Here is a 22094-nt window from a genome sequence, read left to right on the forward strand (position 1 = left end):
AAACAAACACAAAAGCTGCTTCCCAGCTTAAATAAATAAATAGATGAAAAGTTGCCCTGAGGATTCAAAGTTGTCTCTGGGGCCCAAGAAACAATAGTTTATTTCTTGCTCTAATGGCAAACTCTCTAGAGCTGTGGATAAAAGAGCATTTAATGGAAAAGCACTGCAAGTTCCCAGAGCCTGTGGGGAGAGCTGCTCGGTCACCTGATTAGGATTCCAAGTGAATGTGAGTTCATTTAATAGTCCCTTTCAATGTTGTCTTTTGTGCAGACCGGTTTGGACTCGGACAGCCAGGCAGGATGCCTGCTTCTGTGAATGCCATGCGAGTCCTGAGCACAAGCACAGATCTGGAGGCTGCTGTGGCTGATGCACTGGTAAGAGGAAAAATACAAAATGCTTCCGGCACCGGAAAGTGGCTTAAAGTTACCTGTACGTACGTTCTCCTCTTTCTAAATAGCTTTGTTCTGATTGTGCCAGTGTCTGATGCTGTGGAGTTAGTTACCTTTTGCTATTGTGTCTTTGGTTAAATAGGAAGCAGTATTTGTGTCCTTACTCCATGTTAGTTTTCCACAGTTGTTACCAAGCAGGCTGCTGTGGCTCCATGCTAGAGCTGCAGGATGGATTGGATCAGCTGTTTGTCTTTCACTTGGGCTGTCTGAGGATGCATGTGTCACTGGGGGGTGCTGTGCTTGGCACCCATGGGGTCAGGGATTTCCATCAATCCCATTGCTTGCATGAAGACTTTGTCAGAAAAACAGTGTTCTCTGTTAGTGTTGATTTCTGAGCAGGTTTTAACAAGAACTGAGAATTTCACAAGTACCTGTCCTGTGTTAGATTTTTGTCCTGTGTTTGCACCTGACTAGATATTCGGATCAGCTCAAAACTTGCCTGCAATTGGTACTATCTAATGCACTTAAATCAGAGTGTATCTAGTTTGCTGCTAGTACTCTCAAACAGTGCATTTCCAAGTAAATTTGTTGTCACTTTTTAAAGTTTTGCTGTCCTGTACTGTCATATCTCCCAGCTAGAGCCCAGAAAGTGTTTTCTGCTCTTCAAAAGACAAGTGTTAAGATAAGCCTTTGGATTTACCTTGAGTATTTCAGGGGGAGGATGTGTAGAGGCAGGTGCAATTAGTGTACTGCATTAGCTGGGTACAGGGGTACCTTGGGTCTTCTCCAGCTCTAGAACTGAGCTGAGAGGAGGATTTTAGTGATGTCTTGAGACCGATTATCTCGACCGCTCTCAATGGAGAGTGAACCATCTCCCCAGAGTTTGATAAATGTCCTTTTTCCATTTCCTCGTGCACTTTCCTTAAGGATGGCTAACATTTTCCTTTTTGTATTTGATTATCACCCAGCTCATGTCACCTCCATTTCTAGATATTTATTAGAATACTCCTAAAGAAATGTCACTTTTTACAAAGTCTACTTTTTCATTAAAAAAGTATATGTAAATAAAACAAAGATAGGACATGATATAATAGAAGGCACTGTTGCATTTAGTGGACTGAATCATTAGTGGGCATTTTCATTAGTGAATACAACAGATTGTGAGCCAGTTTCTGCTCTCAGCACCTCAAATTTGTTACTGGAGCAGTTCAGGACATAATTACAGGTGATGGTTTGTCTGTGTAAATGAAATCGGGGTGTATCCCAGAATATGAGCAGTTGCTAAATACAGGTTTCTTGAGGGAGGAGAGAGTCAGTGTTTCAGTTCACTGCTGATCACTGAGATCTCTTTGGGTGTGACTTAATTTTCAGCTAGATTTACAGACTTCTCTTTTAAATACTCTCTTTTGAACTAAATAGCATTATACTAGAATGTTAAAGGGTTAACACTTAAAAGAGAAATCCCTAGGTCTAACCTGGGAACTTAGTGGTGCTACTGACTTCCTTGATTAATCTGAATTTATAAGACTTCAGGGGATACAATGCAATCCTGTTGTCCCCTTCTTTCCCACCACCCCAGTTTGCTCTTTTTCTTGGTTGTCTTCTCACAACAAGCAATTCACAAACTCGGCTCAGGCTCCTTTTGAGAGAGTAATGCGATGCCAGCTTTTAGCCAGCAGCCTTGTTTTCAGAGGAGTGTTCTTTCCCCTGTAGTAGGAGATGGAAAGAGCTTCTCTAAAGGTGGCTTCAGCCAAATAGTTTAAACAAAACACAGTGGGCATTTTGTGATATCTACTCCCTGTGTACAACTCGCGTTTGATCCACTGCTTCTGTTTGAGAGCTGGACTTGGCCTAAAACCACAGTGTCTGTACTGGGAATTAGTGCTTGGATCTATTGGAAGACCTCAAAGGGTGATGGAAACTTTGGTGTTTAGCAAGCCCTTTAAGCTGGGGGTGCCAGCCAGGGAGACTTAAAATAAACTAAGCTTCAAAAAAGTGTGGTGTAAGAACTGTGGGTTGAAAGAGAACTTGGTTAAGTGAAGTTGATTAAATGTGCTGTACTGTAGATAGTGGTTTCCTGACATCAGAGTTTCTTTCCAAGACCCTGAAATAAAATGCTACTGATAATGTCTGGGGGAATACATCATTACAAAAAACTCTGGCATCTTCCAGAGCAATGTTTCTGAAAAGTAAGGCAAGAGTTGTGTATAAATCTGTTATTAAAAAACACATTAACAGATAATCTCATATCTGAGCTCACTAATGGAAATTGCAGCTTGTATGAGTAGTGCAACAGGCAGGAGGTAAAGGCAGGCGTTATTATACCCACTTTTATTTTGCATAAACTGTATTTTTTTTATTTTACATTTGCTATACGTTTTTGTTGCACAAACAAACCCTACATAAGCTTCTGACATAATTCTCTATGCTTTTTCCCACCCTTCAATATTTTCCTGCCTACAGCTGTTAGGAGACTCCAGGAGCAAGGTACTAGTGCTTTCTTGACTTTTTATTTCTACTTTCCAACTTTCCCCACCCTGTTGCTAACGCCCATGATACTGCACTTAATTTAGTTTCTATGCTTCGATCCCGCAGTCCTAGTGGAACCAAAATTGTGCTGACTTCTCAAGTCCAAGAACTGCAGGACTAGACATGGAAGGAATTCTGTAGTAAACACTTTAGTATATAGATGATCATTTTCAGATACATTGTCTTATCAATCCTGTTCTGTTAAGATTCATGTAAGACTTCGTGTTTTAGGGTAGCATACAATTTGTTTAGCTACCATAATTATTCTAATATCCATTATGTAAGGATTGAGGTTGTCAAAGATGTACCTGAGGGAATCAGATCCTCTAATGCCAGGCTGTGGAAGTGAGTGGGATTTGAGTACTCAATCAGCTCCCTTAGCAGCCTCTCAAAATCCTAGCCTAATTGAACAGAAAGTATTGCCTATATATGAGTGCATTTCTAGAGTCACTTCATTATCAATATTGAAGTGACTGTGCATGCCAGCACAGATTCCTTCAGCTCTTTCTTCCTTTATTTTATTTCCTTGAAGTACAGGTTGTATCATCATAGAATCTGTAACAATGGATCTGACCATGATTTACAGTAAAACAACGTATTTCATTGCCAGTAGCTAATTCCACTGGGCCAGGCAGGCCCTGCTCCACTTAGTCACTCAAATAGTGTCATTGAAATCAATGGGATGTGTCTTGCCCTACAGGGAGGGTTAAGCAGGCAGCACTTGGGGACATCTTAAAAACACTTATCGCACTATAACGATAGCGTTAGTCTTCCTTTTAGTGGTTATGGATAGTGTTGTTCTTTTGGCATTGATGTAACTATGTGTAACTTACTAAGCCTGAGTTTCCCCTTTTCCAGAAAAAGCCAGTGAGAAGGAGATATGAGCCCTATGGGATGTATTCTGATGACGATGCGAACAGCGATGCCTCCAGCGCTTGCTCGGAGCGCTCCTATGGCTCCAGGAACGGGGGCATTCCTCACTACCTGCGCCAGACTGAAGATGTGGCTGAAGTCCTGAACCACTGTGCCAGCTCCAACTGGTCAGAAAGAAAAGAGGGGCTCATAGGTCTTCAGAACTTATTGAAAAGCCAGCGGACTCTGAGGTGACCTTCATAGTCTTATAGTGTCAGTCGTGCATGAGAGTTGGCTATAGTCAGAAGTTGGTAATATTTACCTGTCTTATTTAGGCAGGATCTCTCATAGGTGTGAAGGCTTAATCTCCACAGTGTTAGACTTTAATTCCTTTTGAAAGATTTCTGCTATGTCATCAGGATAATTAGTATTGAACTTGTAGCAGTAATATGGACAGTACTCAGGTGGCATGCTATCTTAGCCTTCTTCTGTCTCATGAACACCTCCAGTAGGTGTTTGTTGCAGCACAGTGAGATTTCCCACAATGATGGTAATGTAAATGCACTCAAAGTGTGGTACTGGTTTTACTTTGGTCTGTTTGAACCTTCAGTATTTTTTTCCCCACGAACTTGGTGAAGCAAACACTTCATTTACTCTAAAATGACTCAGGGTGTGTGTCTTTTCAAAGATGAGATCAGATGATGCTGTCAGTATGTTGAGTATACTTTTAACTCTTTATGAAGGCTGTGTTAGGTATAATTAGAGGGATTACTTGTAACTCTTGAAAAATCTTGTATTAGCAGTTTGAGTCTCCTATAAATGATCATGTTTATAATCTAGAGGGAAGTTTCTTAAGGAAATAAAGTAGGTGTGCCAACTCTGGTACTTTGCTTATGGTAGGAGAGGCAGAACATTTTCTCTTGCTGAAAGCCACAGGAACCCTTCAAACACCTTTGGCATATCCCACATTAAAACAGATCTTAGAATTATCCAGTAGTCACGTGGAAGCTCCATATGGCCACAGGTCACATTAGCTAGTCAACTGGCTCTCAGGGCATAGGCTTTTCAACCTTAGTTTATGGTGAAAGCAGTTGGAAGCAAGCTGTTTATCTTCTAGGTCCTTTGATAACATTCACAAATAGCTGCAACATTTTTATTTTCCTGTTATGAATATGATGTACTTACATTATGGCTGAGTTCATAAGTGGTGGTTGTATGGTTTATAGCCTTCCTACTTGGATTTGTGCAGTTTCTGTTGTTCAAAGAACTTTGCAGAAGTTCTTCACACTGGCTAAAAATATTTGATGTTTCATTTTAACAGGCTGAATGAAAATTTACTGAGAGCAGGCCTAGAGACATTAGTCTTTTGCTGTCATAAAAAAATTCTAGCACTTCACATGATGTGGTGCAGGTTTTTAATATGGATAGGTCCTCCAGATCAGAGATGCTTTTTGATGTAGTCTCTTTACAAGTCTTTCAGAATTTACTTCCTACATATATACTGTCTTTTTATTTTAACAAACTGTCTGGAAAGACTCTGGCACTTCATATATGTGCATGAAAAAGTTGAGTGAGACTTTTTGCCATGAAGGTGTGTGAGGATTATAACTAAGGGTTTGGGTGCTGTTGGGCATAGTTTAAGGGAAAAATGCTGAGACAGCATTTACCCAGCTATTTATCCAGCTATTTATCCAGACCAGTAGTTCTTAGCCAAAATACAGGTAGAATTCTACTATTGTTTTCAGCGCTGCTGGTCGCACTGTTTGAACTTGTACTGCTGTTACTAGTCCCTTAAGCTAGCACATTTACTTAGCTTTGATCCTGGGTAGTTTATAAACCTGTCACAGAAACTACACTGTTTTGTTGGTTTTTTGAGGTTTTGTTTTTTGTTTTGTTTTGGTGTTTGTTGTTTTTTTTTTTTATTTGATACTGTTTTTAGTTCTCTTTATTTCCTTTTGGTTTGCTTTTCGTCTGCTTCCTCCTTGATTCAGGGTTGATCTGGTGCTCATTCTAATAATTTAGATTTTATCATCCTGTTTGTTCCCATAGCATCTTGGACAACATCAAGGTCATTAGTCTAAGGGGCAAGTCTGTCTGTCTTCTAATTAAATCTGGTATCTTCTGTTGTAGTATCACAAGTTTAATAAAAGGCAGTAATGTGGTTTTCTTTAGTACTCTGAACTGAAAGATGGCTGATCCTATCTTACCTGGGATTTACATATCCAGAAAGATGTGCATGTGAAGTGGTGTGGCACCTACTTGTTCTTTGTCTTATACAGATTCATGTGGCCTAGTTTTCTAAGGGCCCCCATAAGGTCTTCTAAACAAAACAAGGCCAACAAGTCTGTTAAGGAAATGTTCTTCCCCTGCTTGTTTCAGTTTAGTACTTTATATTGTTACCTCAGGTTCCTGAGCTTTTAGAAAGAGACTTGTTTATACTTGCTAGCTTCATGTAACCTTTGTCCAGAAAGAGGATTCATTAGAGGAATAAATAGGAGGTAATTCAGAGAGCTCCAATCTGCATGAAGTCAGGAGACTTGTAGTCATTTTGAGACTCTGCAGCCTTGTTCTGAATGAAGCTGACAAGGTGTCATTACAAAGACTTTTTCCTCTGCATCAAACTCTTAAGACCCTTGTTTTTGTACCTTCTTAAAATTTGATCAGACTTTCATGCACAGGTTTATTTGAAAAAAAGAGTCCTGCATTACTTATAAACAAACTAACATAAAATCATTGCAGACTGCTAGTGTGTTCTGGCCTGGGCGTTGAAGCTTACTTTGAAAGAGAGGAAGATAAGCTGGTGGATTGTAGACTTAACATCTTTCTGGAAAGAGAGTACCTATAGTCAAGACCTGAATGGCTGTTCTCTGAGCAATCCATGTGCCTTTCCCTATTTGTTCTGGTTTCATAGTAGTTGTGGAAAATACCTATTTGCATCCATAGTATGCAGGAAATTTCACCTAACTGACTTGCTCTGGTTTTGTTTGCACAATAGAAAAACAAAACTTCTGCATTATTTGGCAGTTTGCCTTTCAGGAAAACTAAGACTTGTATTTGCAATACATTGCAAAAAAGAGCTTTGGCACCAAACAGTTCTGCATTGGACTCTAACTCAGTATCTAATGAAAAGCACTTAGAGATCATTCTTTTTTTCCCCTTGCATAAAAAGAGCATTCCTGAGCATCTAATGATTTTTTAGTAATAAGAATTTACACTAAGATTGTGCTTTGATCTAATTATCTTCTGATTTATGAGGTTGCCCACTTATTAATCTGTCTTCCAGTTCTATACATTGGGCTCCTCAGTGTGCCTGCTCTCAGGCTTCACAGTTCTGGTAACTGTTACAATTCTAGACTAATTTTGCTGAAGCTACTGAGAACTTAGTACAAAATATTTAAGATTATCTGCACAAACAGTATGAAAGTTCTGGTTTTACTTGAGAATTTAAATTCCTTGACACAAAGGAGGCTTGAGAAGCCTGTTCCTAGGCTGCCAAGACCTGTGTTTCCACCAGTTGGTCACCTTGGTACGGATAGAAAGCTAATAACCCCCAAAGAGGCAAATTTCACGTTATCTTTTGCAAGTCAGAGTACTGAAGAAAATAGAAGCAGCAGAACATGCAAGTGTCTGGCTTTGGTTGAAAAAAACATTTGTTAGATTTCTTAATGTAAGGCTGGTGGTCCCTGCAGCTAAACTAGAATGCCAATTAAGGCTTTGCCTCAATACAGAGTTTTCAAAGTGTTTCTTAAGTCACATGTAAATGCAGAAGGTTAGATTTTTCAGCTGTTAATATTTACTAGCTTTTTTGCTGCAGCTAGAGCATATTTGCATTAATACTATGTTTTATTTATGTATTTTAGCCGTGTCGAGTTAAAAAGGCTCTGTGAAATATTTACTCGCATGTTTGCTGACCCTCACAGCAAGGTAAGGCCACAAAGGTGGGGCTCACTCTCTTGCACTACTGTGTGTGCATATTTGACACTGTTTTGGGGTGAACATTTTGTATTTCTACCCCTGCCATCTGCTGGGGGGAACTGGCATTTCTAGATCTTCTTGATTCTTGTTTGTTTTACAATGAAGGGATGCATCTCAGTCTCTTTGTGAGGAAGTGGTTACTCTGTGCTTTCCAAGGAGCAACCTAATGCCTTTTAGATATCAGCTCCTGGAGTGAGAGGTTCAGTTATCTGAACCTCTCTAGGGACTGTCTTGGTGATAGACAGTAAAGTGAGGTCCATGAAGGGTAATGAGCCATAGTTCAGCATCATGGTCACTGGGGTTTGTGTATTGTATATACCTGGGAGCAGTATGGAGTCTCACCAAAATGTTGTTCTGGATATCATCAATCAAGTCTTGAATATAGCCACTTTGCCTTCTTTGTAACACTGATTTTTGAGGTTAAAGGCTGTGGCATGAATTTACAGATACCTTTCTTGGTCTTCTGTTGACAGGTAAGCAGGAGCAGGGAAAGGGGAAAAGGAGTTTAGTGCTTCTGTGGAGTTTTGCTGGTTGAGAGCAACCAGTAATGGCTAGGCAAAAACATCTGCAGTTGGGTTAAATATAGTTTGAGAGAGTATTTGTACTTCACACTACTTGGTAAACCAGTTTTACAAAATGGCTGTCAGGTAGAAATCTCTTGGGCAGGCATTGTCACCTGTCACAGGTCATGCACAAAGCATGCATTTTTGGCCATAATTAGTCTGGACCAGCTGTTCCACAGGCCTCACCAAGTGTGATAGTCTGAAAGGTTCAGTATGTGTTGTGGAAATAGTTGAAGCCATTTGTTTGCAAAATACTTCCAATTTCTGAGTAAGGTGAGGGATAATTGCACACTGGGCTCAAGTACGTCCTGTGTGGCAGCAGTGATCTGTCATCTGCACTGCTTTCATCTAATTATTGCTACAACATAAGTAAACTTTGTTATATATAACTTATGTTACATTGAGTGAGGAGACTGGGTGTGACCTAAGGTATATGCTAATTGAAGTAACTGCTGAGGAGAGATTGTGTTTGAAGAAAATGTAAACTTTCAATGAATGCATCTTTTATCTGTTGACAAACTGCATCTGAACAACCAGCCTTGATCACTATGTGTGCTAACGAGTGGTTTGTTTTGTTGCATGGTCTGCTTTGCCGTGGAATTCACAACAGAGAGTAAGTCTATTCTTCCCCTTCCTTCATTTGTTTCATGTGGTATTTTAATATGACACATTTTAGACGTTTCTTGTCTTATTTTTTTTGAGCGATGTAGTCACTAAAATCATACACTCATGAAACTGTCAATAACAAAATCATCTTGAAACTCACTGTAGACCCCTCCCTTTTGATTATTTTTTTATTTAGAGTATAATATCCCTTTTTGTGACACTTATTTTGTTTGTAGGTCTTCAGCATGTTTCTGGAAACCCTGGTTGATTTCATCATCATTCATAAAGATGACTTGCAAGATTGGCTTTTTGTTCTCCTGACCCAGCTGCTAAAGAAGATGGGAGCAGACTTGCTGGGGTCTGTGCAGGCTAAAGTTCAAAAAGCTCTGGATGTCACCAGGTACTCAGAAGGCCAGTGTTAGGAGGCTTTTGCAGGATTACAGGAAGGCATCTGATGGAACATTTTAGAAACCCAGTAGTGCTGTATATTTTGAGGGCTCAGTCTTGATGAATACCAAAGGAGAAAAAAGTTATGTCACAGTATTTCAAGCATTGAATTAAAAGGGCCTGTCTCTTTTCTAGATAACTTTAAAGCATAATGTTTAAAACATGTCACTGGTTATTTTTGTTGGTTTGGCTTTTTGGTGTGCATATGTCTTGGTATCAGTTTTCTTCCTTTATTATATATTTACAGTTTCCAGAATACACGTGGTGCTTTACCATGAATTTGGAGCATATTTTGTGTTCAAATAGCAAGTGATGGTAATGTCAGGGTAAGAAAGACCTTGAAAACTAGTGTGATACGCACACCAATTCTGTAGTCCAGATCTTTTTTCTAAGGATGTCCCCCACAGGACACTTAAAAAAATTCAGCTCATCCTGGAAATAGTAGTAGTAATGCAGGAGAAAATAAGATAGAGGATGGAAAAAGAGGAGAGAAATCAAAATCAGGTATGAACTCTGAGGAAAAGACAAAGCAGTCTGCTGCTAGAGATAAGGGAACAAAGCATAGCTTGAAGAAGGAATGGGCAGGTGTTGCCGAAAGCTGGATAAGTGTATAGAGAGTAGGTGGAGAAAGAGTGTATAAAGGTGTTGACTTAGCAGGTTTTGGTAGTATTAAATGAATACTCAGTTAATCCTGAGACTTGGAGTTTCTCTGTTTGATGATAAAGTTAAGAAGCTGAAATCTGTCACATAAGCTTTAATGTATCAAGTTAATTTAGTCCTGAGAAATTATGTATGTACACTACATGTTTGCCTTTGTTTTCTTTGGACAGGGATTCTTTTCCATTTGATCAACAGTTTAACATTCTGATGAGGTTTATTGTAGATCAGACCCAAACACCAAACCTGAAGGTCAGTATCAAAAGCTTTTTCACTAAAGCATCAACATGATTCTCTTACCTTGCTGTGTCAAGCATACTGTAAAGCATAGAAATCATGACAAGATAACTAATTGTAAGTACCTGCATTGCTTAGAAATCACATCAGCAACTTTAACTCTCTCATTCTCCACTTTAGTAATTCTAAATATATTTAAAATAGGTCCCTATGACAAGTCAGTAAGAGTTGGGCTTCAGGTACACTGGAATGCATCATAGTGAAGTTTAGACAGTGAAGATTCTTGACTCTGGTTTTGGTGGGAAGAAAACCTGGCTGTGCAGGACAGAAGGGACCAGACCCTGTCTGAATGGCTGGGAAGTTGTGACGCTAGGCACACCTTAACCAGTGCTTGTTGCACAGATCAGGCATAGCACCCGTGGGACTTGATAAAAAAGCCAAACATCAGAGCTTTCTGTTACTTAATCCTCCCAAGGGGATACTGTTGCACAGACTGTTTTCAGAAGGTTGTTGTTTCGGGACTACAGGAACGCTGTAAACTCTGGAAGTCATACATATTCATATTCCAGAGACAGAAGTAACACACGATGCCACGTGACTCGAGTGATCGTTTTGTCTCCCTAATTTTGGATCTTTTGAGACTCCAGCATCAGGCATTTGGTTTGAGACCTAAAGCTGTGTTTGCATCTGCAACAATAACTGCTGGTGGAAACAGCATGGTGGAGTACTGACATGCTCATGCAGACACACAAGCAGACAAGGTTTTCACATCACTTCTGCTGTACCTTTCCAGACTCTCACTACACAAAATTTATCCCGGGTAGGAAGTTGCTCTTGATTTTTTGACACAGACACATGTCATAGGGATATCTTTTTCCCCATGTGACATAAGTCTGGTCAATCTCTAGTGGTATATGTTTATTATGGGATAAATCCATCTTTGCCAGCTCATGATACCAAATCCCTTTTCACTTTTCAGGTGAAAGTTGCCATCCTGAAGTATATTGAGTCCTTGGCAAGACAAATGGATCCAACAGACTTTGTGAACTCGAGTGAGACAAGACTTGCTGTATCTAGAATTATAACGTGGACAACTGAACCAAAGAGCTCAGATGTGAGAAAGGTAAGTCAGAATGATGAAGTATTTGCAGTAATTATTGCTCTTGAAAAAACAAAAGCAAAACCCAAAAACATGAACAAAAAGTGGTCATATGTGTAATTAAAATTCCAGTCTTTAGGTTTGAGTTTGATAAAATGGATTTTACAAACCTTACTGTCCAAACCAAAATTCCCCTTGAGTAAGGACACATCTCCAAATAATGTCTTTGTGGTTTTTTCTAGTAGGTACTTAGCTGTGTGACTTTAATTACTATTGCCGTGCAAAAAAGATCATAGTTTGAAAATGTGCTTTTTCTTGAGCAGTCTGGAAGTATCTCTAGGTTTTTGTTTATTTAGGGGAAAGCTCTGTGCTTTGTAGATTCCAAAGAAATCTAGCACAACTGTTATAATATTATTTAAAGAAAGTAAACAAATCAGTAAGCTGCCAGAGGCTCTCAACTCTCTTCTTTTAGGAGTTGTGTGTTTATCTCAACTTGGAAAAAACCTGACACATTTAGGTCATGCCTGGGTAATAAAGTTACCTTGTTCTTTATCTTGCTGTAGATGCAAGTGTCAGGCGAGCTAAAATGGGACAGACAGTGATATTCATCTCTCCCAAGAGAAAAGTGAGACTTAGTTTTATGTCCCTGGCATCTGTAACACAATTTAGAAACCTTCTCTTCACAGCTCAGATGTAGAAGTAGATTCATTAGGGGTTAAAGACTTTGATAGGTACTTGGATTAAAAAAAAAAACAAACCTGACAACAAAAAAAGCATTTCAGAATATAAAAATTTTTACATTTTTACACTCTACATGCACTGAAAATGTTGAATCAATACTAGAATATCATGTAATTATGATTTCCAAAGTTATAAAATATTTTTTATTAGTGATTATTTGATTCTGTTGAAAAGATCACTCGGTATCAAAGGTGCTGGAACTGTAGCACTATCTGATAGCAGACACAAGGCTTCAGAGAAGCTTTTTGGGTGCATGCTGTTTGCTTTCTGGCATACAGCTGATTGGATCTAGAGAAAAATCTCATCCTCTTCTGAAGACTTTCTCCAGGGATTCCTCAAACCAGTGTGACTAGAATTTGCTTCCGCAAGATAGTTTGCTTCAGAAAAAAGTGACTTTAAATCCTGGCTTTAGATCTGTAATATGCATTTCCATTTTAATGCTTCCATGTACAAAGCCAGAAAGAATTAAACAGGCAAAGAAGCTGCTTCTCTGTTGCACTTCAAATAAACCTCTAGCAGTTTGCTCTGCTGGAGGTCTGCAAGAGGGAGTTTTAATTCAAGTTGAAATCTACATCGGAAAGCAAAATCTCTGCGTATTGCTCAGCAGAAGAAATATTCCACCATTAGGGGTCATCATTGCTACGTGCAAAGTTGAGTTAATATCTGCAGCAGCTGGAAAAACTGGTTGTTGACTGTGAAGCTGTGGGATGTGGGGCTTGGGTGTTCACAGTGTGGTCCATCCTTTAATCTGTTTCAAAGACTCACAGAGCTCTGGCAGAGCTTCCAGCAAACTCCACCTGAACAAGTGCTTTGGGAGTTGATAAGAGTAATGAATCTAAATTTTTATTAAACCTGCATGTGACTTGGATTTGCCTCTGATGCTTGTATCTTCCAAATAAATTATTACACAGTTAAGCTAACTGAGGCTACTAGAAATGAATGCCCAGGTGATCTATATTTCATCATACCGTTGCTGGACTATGATTTTATTAAGAACATAGTACAAACCACAAGCTTTAGAAGAAGCAATCATTGTCCATTATCTCTCTCAGGATTGTAGTTAACAGACTAATAAATTCATTGTGCAGTAACGAACTGGATTATCAAGGGCCAACCCAGACAGGTGAAATGTTCTGAATAACACAATTAAAAAATTGTCCTCCGTTTTGGAGCCTGTAAACTGGAAAACAAAGTACCTTTTAAAATATTAATTTAAGGATTAGCAGAATCTGTCCTGGTGGAGGGTATGATGGTGGCCTTCATGATCTGAGGTGTTCAAAGTGCAGAAGAAACCATGCATTGTCAACATTATCACAACCTAAAAATGGAAACAGCAGTTGAGGTTATTGGGGAGAGGGAGAAGAACTAATTCAGTCTTCAAATGATCAAAGTACTACAAGAGGCTTGTAAGAAGTTTAAAATAAGGTAATTTTTCAGTAGAACATGGATTTGAGACTAGTACAGACAACTGTGCTCCTACAAGCTGGGGACTCTTTCCCCCAAGAAATGTAGTCCTGCAGCCAGTGTGGTTCTTAGTTGGATTTAAGTTACTTAATGTTACCTTAATGCAAGCAGCATTTGTGGGGACAGCACGTGGCTGCTGTGTGGTCCTGGCAATTGTGCAGATCAAATGCTATGGTAGCAATCAAAGCGTCTGTTCAAGAAATAGATTATATTTTCAGTCAGGAATGGGATTATCCTTTTATTAGTGATCATCCATAATTGCTGTTAACTATGTGTGATGGTCATGGAGATCCCAGCCCCATACTGTTAAGGCAGTGGAGTAAAATAGAGGGAAAAAAAAGTGGCATTTAGTCCAAAAACCTTTTTCAAAGTGAATACTTATTAATAAAGCTTTGTGTATTCTTAGGATCACCAACTGAGCACACTTAATGAGCACACTTCACCTGTCTGAAACTTTGCTTGAACTGCAGATCATGTTTTATAGCTAGCAAAATCAGATATCAGGCAAAGGGAATGCTGGTGGGCATAAAGCAGTTCATGTTCTCATAGGGAATTATATCTGTAGCTAAACAAGCTTCGTTATCACAAGAAAATCATTATGTACTTTGAGGAACATACAGTTTGATATTACAGTGTCATTGACCAAACGTTGTGATTCCCTCTCAGGGCAGAAACCATTTAAGCTGCCGATAGTAGCCATGAACTATGTACAGTCAAAATTGTCAACCTTTATGTTTAAAATAAGGTGATCTACAGTGTGTTATGGGTAAATATTTGCCTTGTTTTTAAGATTGTTAATACTTAAGGGTGTTTACCCTGCATTCAAGTTAGGATTTACTTCCTGCAAGCAGTGCTAGAAGAAAGGTGAAAAATGTTTGTCTTCCATGCTGGGAAACAGCCATTGGGTAGGAAGAGGTCACTCAGCATTGTGTGGAGACCTGGATGGGATGTGGTGCCAGTTCAAGAAGAGCACCTCTTGGGAACTTCTGCACATACAGCTCTCTTGCTGCTTTTTTCCTCAAGCAGGGTGTATTGATGGGCAGGGCACTGATCAGGATTTCAGATAACAGCTCCAGTGTGGATTGTGCTAGTGTCTAACATTAGGTGATGCACCTGACTTTCCTCTGCCTTGGTTTATTATTCTCTGTAATAGTGCATTAATTCTGATTTTTCTCTGGAAAATGTGTAAAATTTGGTGAAATAATTTTACAAAAGGCAATTAATTACCACAAAAAAGTAACACACAATGGCAACACAAATACTGTAATGACTGGTCAGTCAGTAACTTCACCGTGTGTTACCACAAGTATGGCCAGCAAAGCTGTTATGCAATCCTTACGTAGGTAAAGTGCTTATTGAATTTGGATGACAGGCTTGGGCTCTGCATGGGAAAATACTTTGATCTTGGAAAAGAGCCATCACTTTGAGAATGGAAATTAAAATGAGGCTTCTGTTTTGACTCTGGCCAAAGCCTAAAAAAAGCCTCATGTCCAACACTCAGGTGAATGGAAACTTTTATTAAACATGAGTGCTCAGAATTTGAGGGGGTGGAGTAGTCTGTGAGGGCCCTCAGGAGCTGTGTTCAGAAGGAGTTTGCACCAGCTGAAGGAGAGCAGGGCCTTCCGAGGTGATGGGCCAGTGACATTGCCCACCATCTTATTAATCACCCAGACTCTGGTCTTAATGATAAATAACAGATCTTGTATTGCTTGATCATCATTTGGACTTCTAATCTCAGAGGAGATTTTTCCATTGTGCCAGATATCCTGCCTGGCTTCTCCATTGGTAAAACAGTGTTACAGTAGTTTTATTTTACAGGCCTTAATGCATTTTTACAGATTATGGGGCAGCCTCATGTCATGTGTCCATCGTGTTCTGCCTTCCAGTCATGTAACTGAGAAAACTACTTTGAACTCGTTACTGAATCTGGCCAACCTGTCCTTGAACAGACAGTGGATTGGATGTGGTAGGAAGACAGAACCTCTGTGATGAATCAAAAACCCTAGTCCATGCTGTTGAGGTCAGCCTTTTAGCCAAAGGATATTCCTGAAGAAGTCAAACTCAGCCTAAATGTACACCAGAACTCCTTTCAGGTGTTTAAACACAGTGGTAGGAAAAACAGTGTGATATAATAAAAATGGCACTTTGTGGACTTCAGTGTTTACTTGTTTTAAGCCTATTACAACAAAAAGGATCTCAGTGTCCTAACTGTGTTTCCAAAATAGTAGCAGTCATTTTGTGTTTGTTTTGAATTTGGTGCTAGAGAGCTAAGAGAGCCCAAATGTTTGTAGTGTACGCAGTGCACTGGGAATTTGGCTTTTCCCAGTGTTAGTGGTCAGAAAGTTATCACGTGCTTGTTGGAAACATGGTGCTGGGGTAGATTTCCTTAGAATAAATCTCTTTGCTTTATACAGCCTTCTAGTATCCTTTGAGTTGAAACAATTTGTAATTGTGGCAAACACAAGCACATTTTCTTGGTTTCTTCAATACAGTAAGAGTTAGTGTGTAATATGAGATCAGGAGAAATTCCTTAACAGAATGTGTGTGCTTATGCTTATATTATCTGTCTGTGCATAACATGTTCGTATGCACGTGCCATTTATATAAATACACATACCTACAGGTGAGGTATCTACTTTGACAATTAAGATTAGAGGTGATATTTACATGATGCATTGTAGAACCATGTGATAAATAGCCCATGGGCTGTTTTCTGTGCACTGGGATGCATGTCTGCCATTCTTATTCTAGGATTTCAAAACTCCATGCAGATCGAAGTGCATGTTTTCCTTACAAACCATCTTGCTTCAGTAGCTTATCTTCTTTCTTAGCTTATGTGGGAACTTGCCCCTCAGACTTAGATCATGTCAGGTTTGTAATAACAATTTTTGCTGGCACTTATTTGAGATGCCTTTGACACATGTAATGTAACTGTCCATGACTTGTAAAAGCCTTTCATAATATATTGTGTGCTGTATAAAACACAATAGCAGTGTGGATTGAATCTGTATGTGAATTCTGTATTTAAATCTGTTAAATTCTTCCTTTTCAGGATGTGGATGTAAACAGCATATTCTAATAGAAGTATTTTGGGAAAACTGTGTTTAAAAGGTTGTGGTCAAGCTAACATGCTTAGATAATGTGTGAATTGGTGAAGCCACTGTGCTTCATATTACTATACCAGTAATCTGGATGTCCATGCTCATCTGATGCTAGACCTGAAAAAGGAGCAAGCAGGAGGTCTGGTAGATAGTCTCTTAGCTTAATGCCAGCTAATATGTAATTGTCCACTGGAAAGTACACTTAAATGGCTTTAGGTTAGAGCCTGCAAATGCTCTCAGTAAATGTGAATTAATTAATTTAACATCAGCTGTGCTCATTGGAGAATTGAAGCGTTGCCCTGTGCCAGTGTGTGCTAATACAAGCTGTCTAATGTGTCACTGCTGCCTCTCCATGTCATGGCTCTGTATTTGATCTGCAGTTTAATATCATGCAAAGCAGCATGAGAGGGAGCGTTTCTCTGTTCCAGTGTGACATCAGTTATTCAAACCACACTTGCCTCTGACTGGGTGATACATACAGAGTTACAACTACGTCAGAAGTCAGTAGGTGTTAGCGTGGATCTTCCCCAGACGTGATAAAAGGCATTGCAGACAGTGTTGGTCCATCAGACTGATGTCTGGACTGGGGTCAGGAGATTGCAGTTTCTTAACTGCTTCTTCCTCTGGACTTAGAGACTTCTGCAAGGATAGGTGTAAAATAGTGGAAGCACCTCTACCCCTACTTCTGGCTGGCCAGGTGCAAATGCCATCTCAGTGCAGCACTGCCAGGGCTCTGCACCTTAGCAGAGGTGTTCAGGTGGTCGTGGAGACCATCAGGAGGTTGCTCAAGCAAATACTTGTAGAAGAACTAAGGGATGATCTCTAAGCCTGAGAGTTGTGGCTGAATTTTATTTTGAGGCAGTGCTGGCTGCCCTCTGCTGAGAGGAATGCACTTCTGGGTAAATAAAATATTTATTTTTTTTAATTTGAAATTAAGAAAGCAACTCATTAAACTCTTTTGCAAAAAGATAGCGTGTGTGCTGTTTAGATGTTTTGGTTGAAATATGTTCTTTCTCTAAATAATATAAACTCTCCTGTTTGTCAAACCCAGACCATGCATAGTTGGGTGGGTGAGGATTTGCCAGCTAGGACAACTACAGCTTCCTCAGGGCCTGGTGAAGGAAACTTGGAAGAGAAATGTAAACAGGTAGACTAAAGCTGTGTGCACTAATCACACTAATCTTGTTTGCAGTCTCAACTGTCTAGCTGTGTGAAGAGACCTTGACTGGGAGCCTGAAAAACTGTGTGTCTGAAGTAATTTTTGGCTTTGGTGTGCTTTTCTGTTAATTCTCTAGATGCAATCTATCAAACAATTGGGGTCAGTGGGCTTTCCCTTCTGTGGGGCTGACAGTTGTGAGTCCAACGCCAATGGAAGTTGGAGTAACTTGAAAACTGCTTTCATACAGCTCAGGCCACTAGCTGCTTTTTCTGTTTGTTTCTGTTTGACCAGTGACACCAGCAATCACAAGGCCCTTGTATTAAGCTTAGGTCACTAACCACCTTTTCTCTCTAGAATAAATGGGTTTTTCCAGTTAGCCTTGATCTCTTTGCTTAATAAGTTCAAACTACTTTGAAGAGACTTTAGTGTATTTTGATGAATTTGGCCAAACCCCACTGTTTAGGTGAAAACAAAAGAATAAAGTTTCTGAAGCATTTGTGTCCCTTTAGCAGCTGTCACTGTTGGACAGCATGAATTGTATTGACCAAAGTCTGACTCTTTGGGAGCTGCTACTGGCTTGTGGAACCTGATCCCTGGCCACATTGTTATGAGGAAAATAATGGAGTTACATAAGCAATCCATTGCAAATAATTCAAGAACCTGACGTGGAGCCAGACACCCCCCATTGAATAGTCTCTGGAGTTACTGGAGTTCCTCCAGCTCAAGCCAGCAGAGAACTGCTTCATTAAGATTAGATTATTTGTAGGGTCTATGTTATATGTCACTGAAAGGAGATGGATTAGTGTTCCACACTAATGGTACAGGGACACAAAGGCAAGGGAAAATTCAGTTACTACTTTCTTCAAGCTATATGTCATCAAGCATGAGTGTTGCATGGAGTGCTGTCAGTGTTGGTGTGTTAGGTTTGAACTGTACTAGTGAGAACTCTGCTTCACAGTGAAGCTGCAGAATCATAAAGTCCCTGGTGGAGCTTTGGCAAAGACTTTGCTCAGGTCTATGAGATGCATCTTAGACCCTCTGTTAGACAAGAAAGGTACCTCTAGAATGTCACATGGCAGAGAACATCTGCTCTTGTGCCTATGGGAGGTCTCCAAGAATGACCTTGTTTCTAACCCATTGATGGGAGATATGTGGGACAAAGGTATCTTTGATCCTTTCTTGCCTCACACTTGAGCAGCTCCTGATTTGCCAGGTGATACCTCAAGGTATTGTAGTCTGAGTAATCTCTCAACCCAAGGAACCTTCTTGCTCAATTTTCCTCTGTTTTATTTTCATATTCATTGAGATCTGCTTGTTCTGACACAGAAGATCTGCATGTCTACTTCCGAACCATCTGGAATATGCATGCCATTCACAGACAGGAATGTGTTTTGGCATGACTTGTCACTTTGTATGCAATTCAACATGCTGGTTGTTGTTCTCAGATCTCGTTTGCAGTAATATTTTATTATAGAAAATACTATGCTGGTGAAAACGTGAAAGTTCTTGGATCAAAATGGACAGAAATACACAACCTTGTGGGATACCAGGCAGGCTTCATGGCAGAGTTGCCCAAAACTAAAGGTCAGAGGAGGGTAGAGTATGGAGTTGAGAAAGCCACGGGCAAAATTATCTCCCCACTTCTTTCATCCTTAGGCCTTTAGTTTGAAGTGAACGCTGACATGCTGTGTTTCTGTTCAAGTCAGTGAGAGATTTGGCAGGAGGCAGCATGATCTGTCTGGAATGAAGAGTCTCAAGACCTGTTCTCTGCAGTCCTTGGAAGCCTGTTGAGTGTGGTGTGACTCAGTTTCTTTGGCCATATGAAAAGGATGTTGCTACCAAACTTTTATGTATGGAAAATATTTTTATATACAAAGCAGTGGTACTGCAAATTTGGGCTGATAGCATAAGGAACAGAACAGCTTGATTTACAATTTGCACACTGAAACTATGAGGTACTTTGCATCTCACTGTGAAAGTGTTTTTTTGTACCCAAGTTCAGCTGTTAAAGAATTCCACTTCACAGGGAACTGTAGATACACTTAATTACTGCAACTTTTCAAACACATGGCTTAGTGAAATCCCTTCTTTGAATTGATGAACTAAGTTCATTTGTAATCACAGTACTGAATATTTTACCTTCTTTCAAGTTTTTTTTTCATTTTTAGGAAGCTTTAGAAAGTTCAAGAAAGGGTCAGAGGCAGGTGTCTGCTCTTCCTAAGCCTGTATGTATGCTATTCCAAACTAAGAGCATGTGTAGCTTTGCTTCTTTCTTGTGAGCCCAAGCCTCTTGTTTTGTATCCAGATATCTCCAGTATCTGGAGGTTAATACATCAATGGCTATACCCATCTTGGAGAAGGTGGTGCTGCAGACTATTAGAGGTCCTTCATCATTGCTTCATTTTTCTCGTTCTTGTAATAACTTCTTATGTTTTTGTATATTTACAAGGCCAAAGATGGGGAGAAAAACAGTCCATGCAATCCATGTGGGGCTTATGCTGCTGGGGAAGTCCAGTTAGGAACATGTGATGTTAATTACTCTTGCAGTTCTGCACTGTGTGATTTATTCTGCTTTCATTCCCATTTGATTCTATTCTCTTAGTTCAGGATATGCAATGTTGTATGTTTGCTAATGGAGTTAGTGGAAATCCTGCTCTGGCAGCTGTTCTGACAGGCAGGTAGGGCAAACCCTGTCCACTGAAATTAACAGTAAAATTCTCAATTGTCTCAGTGGTACCCTGGTTTCACTAATTATGTTCAGGGAATCTGGTGGGATCTAACTTCTCCATGGATGAGAGAAAAGTGGTTCTCACCATCCCAGTAGATCTTCCAGTTGCAATGGAGCCTTTGTTGCTGAGTAGCCTCAAGGGTGAGTCTTGCAAGGAGAGGTGGAAAAACAGAAGCAGGGATTGTCTGGTGAAACAAACTTGTTAAATTGTTAGAAAGAAGTTGGGTGGGAAAAGAACTAGTCCCTTTCACGTGTAAAATAGAAAGCATGGGAAGGACAAATTGTAGTCCTAGATTCTTCATACTTATCTGAGCTTCTGGTTTTGTTTGTTTCTTGTAAATGTTTGCAGTAACTTATTCAAGTATGTGCTGGACAGGACAATGGTAAGATTTTTGTCACTAGCTATGAATAGCTGTACACTTCACGTCTGGGAAATCCATGATATAAATATAAAAGTATATTTTAAGGTCAAAGAACTAAAATGTTTGGTATAGCACTTAATTCCTTATGACACATGACAAGGAATATGTAGAAGATTTGCCTAGTATGAGAGTCTGACCTTGTTCACAGACAGAATGCATGCTCTGTTCAAAGAATAAAAACTGATGGTCTTTTCTTTATTCTTCTTTTCAGGCAGCACAAATAGTCCTGATTTCTCTCTTCGAATTGAATACGCCCGAGTTTACCATGTTACTTGGTGCCTTGCCAAAAACATTCCAGGATGGTGCTACCAAGCTTCTGCATAACCACCTCAAGAACTCCAGTAACACCAGTGTGGTGAGAGGCCCTTGTCCTTGCAAACAGCAGAGCCCCAAAGATGGCAGCTCATTGATAAGCTGTTGCAGATGTTCAGTAGCAGGAGTTATCTGTAGCTGTAGTTGTCTTGAAGCAAGATGGCAACAGAGGCTCCTGTTTGTTGCTTTTTTAGGGACTGTTTAAACAAAAAACTCAGTTATTTTAAAATTTAATATAGTCATAACTAGTGTGGATTTAAAAAAAAATAAGTGTTGAGAAGCACATTAAAGTTGGTGGGGTTTGTGCTTTCAAGCTGGTGATACATCTGAAAATCCTGCCAGTAATGATTTTCTGGTTAAAACAGAGTTGCTGGTCCTGATCTGTTTTAGCCAAATCTACTAAGAAACTTGCAGGATTTTTAATGTGACCGACTAGGTCTCCTCAGTCTACACCTATTACCTTATGTTTTGGTTTTACATGAAGCTTTTAGGTATTTTTATTTCTCTGAAGGAATATGTTAGAAAAGAATGCAAGTGTCCTTCTAAACTTTTACTCCCAGAGCAGCAAGGATTAGGATATTTTTTGCCTTTTTTGTGTGGTGGAAGTCTTGTGAAATTTGCTGGAATTTGAGCCCTCCCATCATTGCACTTCCATAGGGAGAAGTAGACCTTTATTTAAGTTAGAGCTGCACTTTTAGGCTTCAAGGCAAATGGACTGGATTCTCTAGTCCCTTCCATCTTGTGTGATTGAGAACAATTTCTACTAATTTTACTGTGGTATAAATGATTCTGCAGGCCAGTGGAAAAATGATA

The 22094-nt window shown here is 39.6% G+C and overlaps 1 protein-coding gene across 5 annotated transcripts in view; it reads left to right on the forward strand.

Moving 5' to 3' along the window:
- The window catches only part of CLASP1 (cytoplasmic linker associated protein 1), a 169686-nt gene that overhangs the window by 115750 nt on the left and 31842 nt on the right, over nucleotides 1-22094 (forward strand). For 3 of the 5 annotated variants that reach the window (XM_051623080.1, XM_051623081.1, XM_051623084.1), the window contains 8 exons: nucleotides 271-374; nucleotides 2853-2876; nucleotides 3777-4021; nucleotides 7631-7694; nucleotides 9151-9314; nucleotides 10192-10270; nucleotides 11235-11378; nucleotides 21181-21324. In XM_051623080.1, the coding sequence (XP_051479040.1) occupies nucleotides 271-374; nucleotides 2853-2876; nucleotides 3777-4021; nucleotides 7631-7694; nucleotides 9151-9314; nucleotides 10192-10270; nucleotides 11235-11378; nucleotides 21181-21324 (968 nt within the window). The remainder of the gene's footprint in view (nucleotides 1-270; nucleotides 375-2852; nucleotides 2877-3776; nucleotides 4022-7630; nucleotides 7695-9150; nucleotides 9315-10191; nucleotides 10271-11234; nucleotides 11379-21180; nucleotides 21325-22094) is intronic. The other 2 variants (XM_051623082.1, XM_051623085.1) reach the window with 1 other exon arrangement.

The sequence above is a fragment of the Apus apus genome, chromosome 6 (assembly GCF_020740795.1).
Source record: "Apus apus isolate bApuApu2 chromosome 6, bApuApu2.pri.cur, whole genome shotgun sequence".
In the NCBI taxonomy this organism is placed as follows: domain Eukaryota; kingdom Metazoa; phylum Chordata; class Aves; order Apodiformes; family Apodidae; genus Apus; species Apus apus.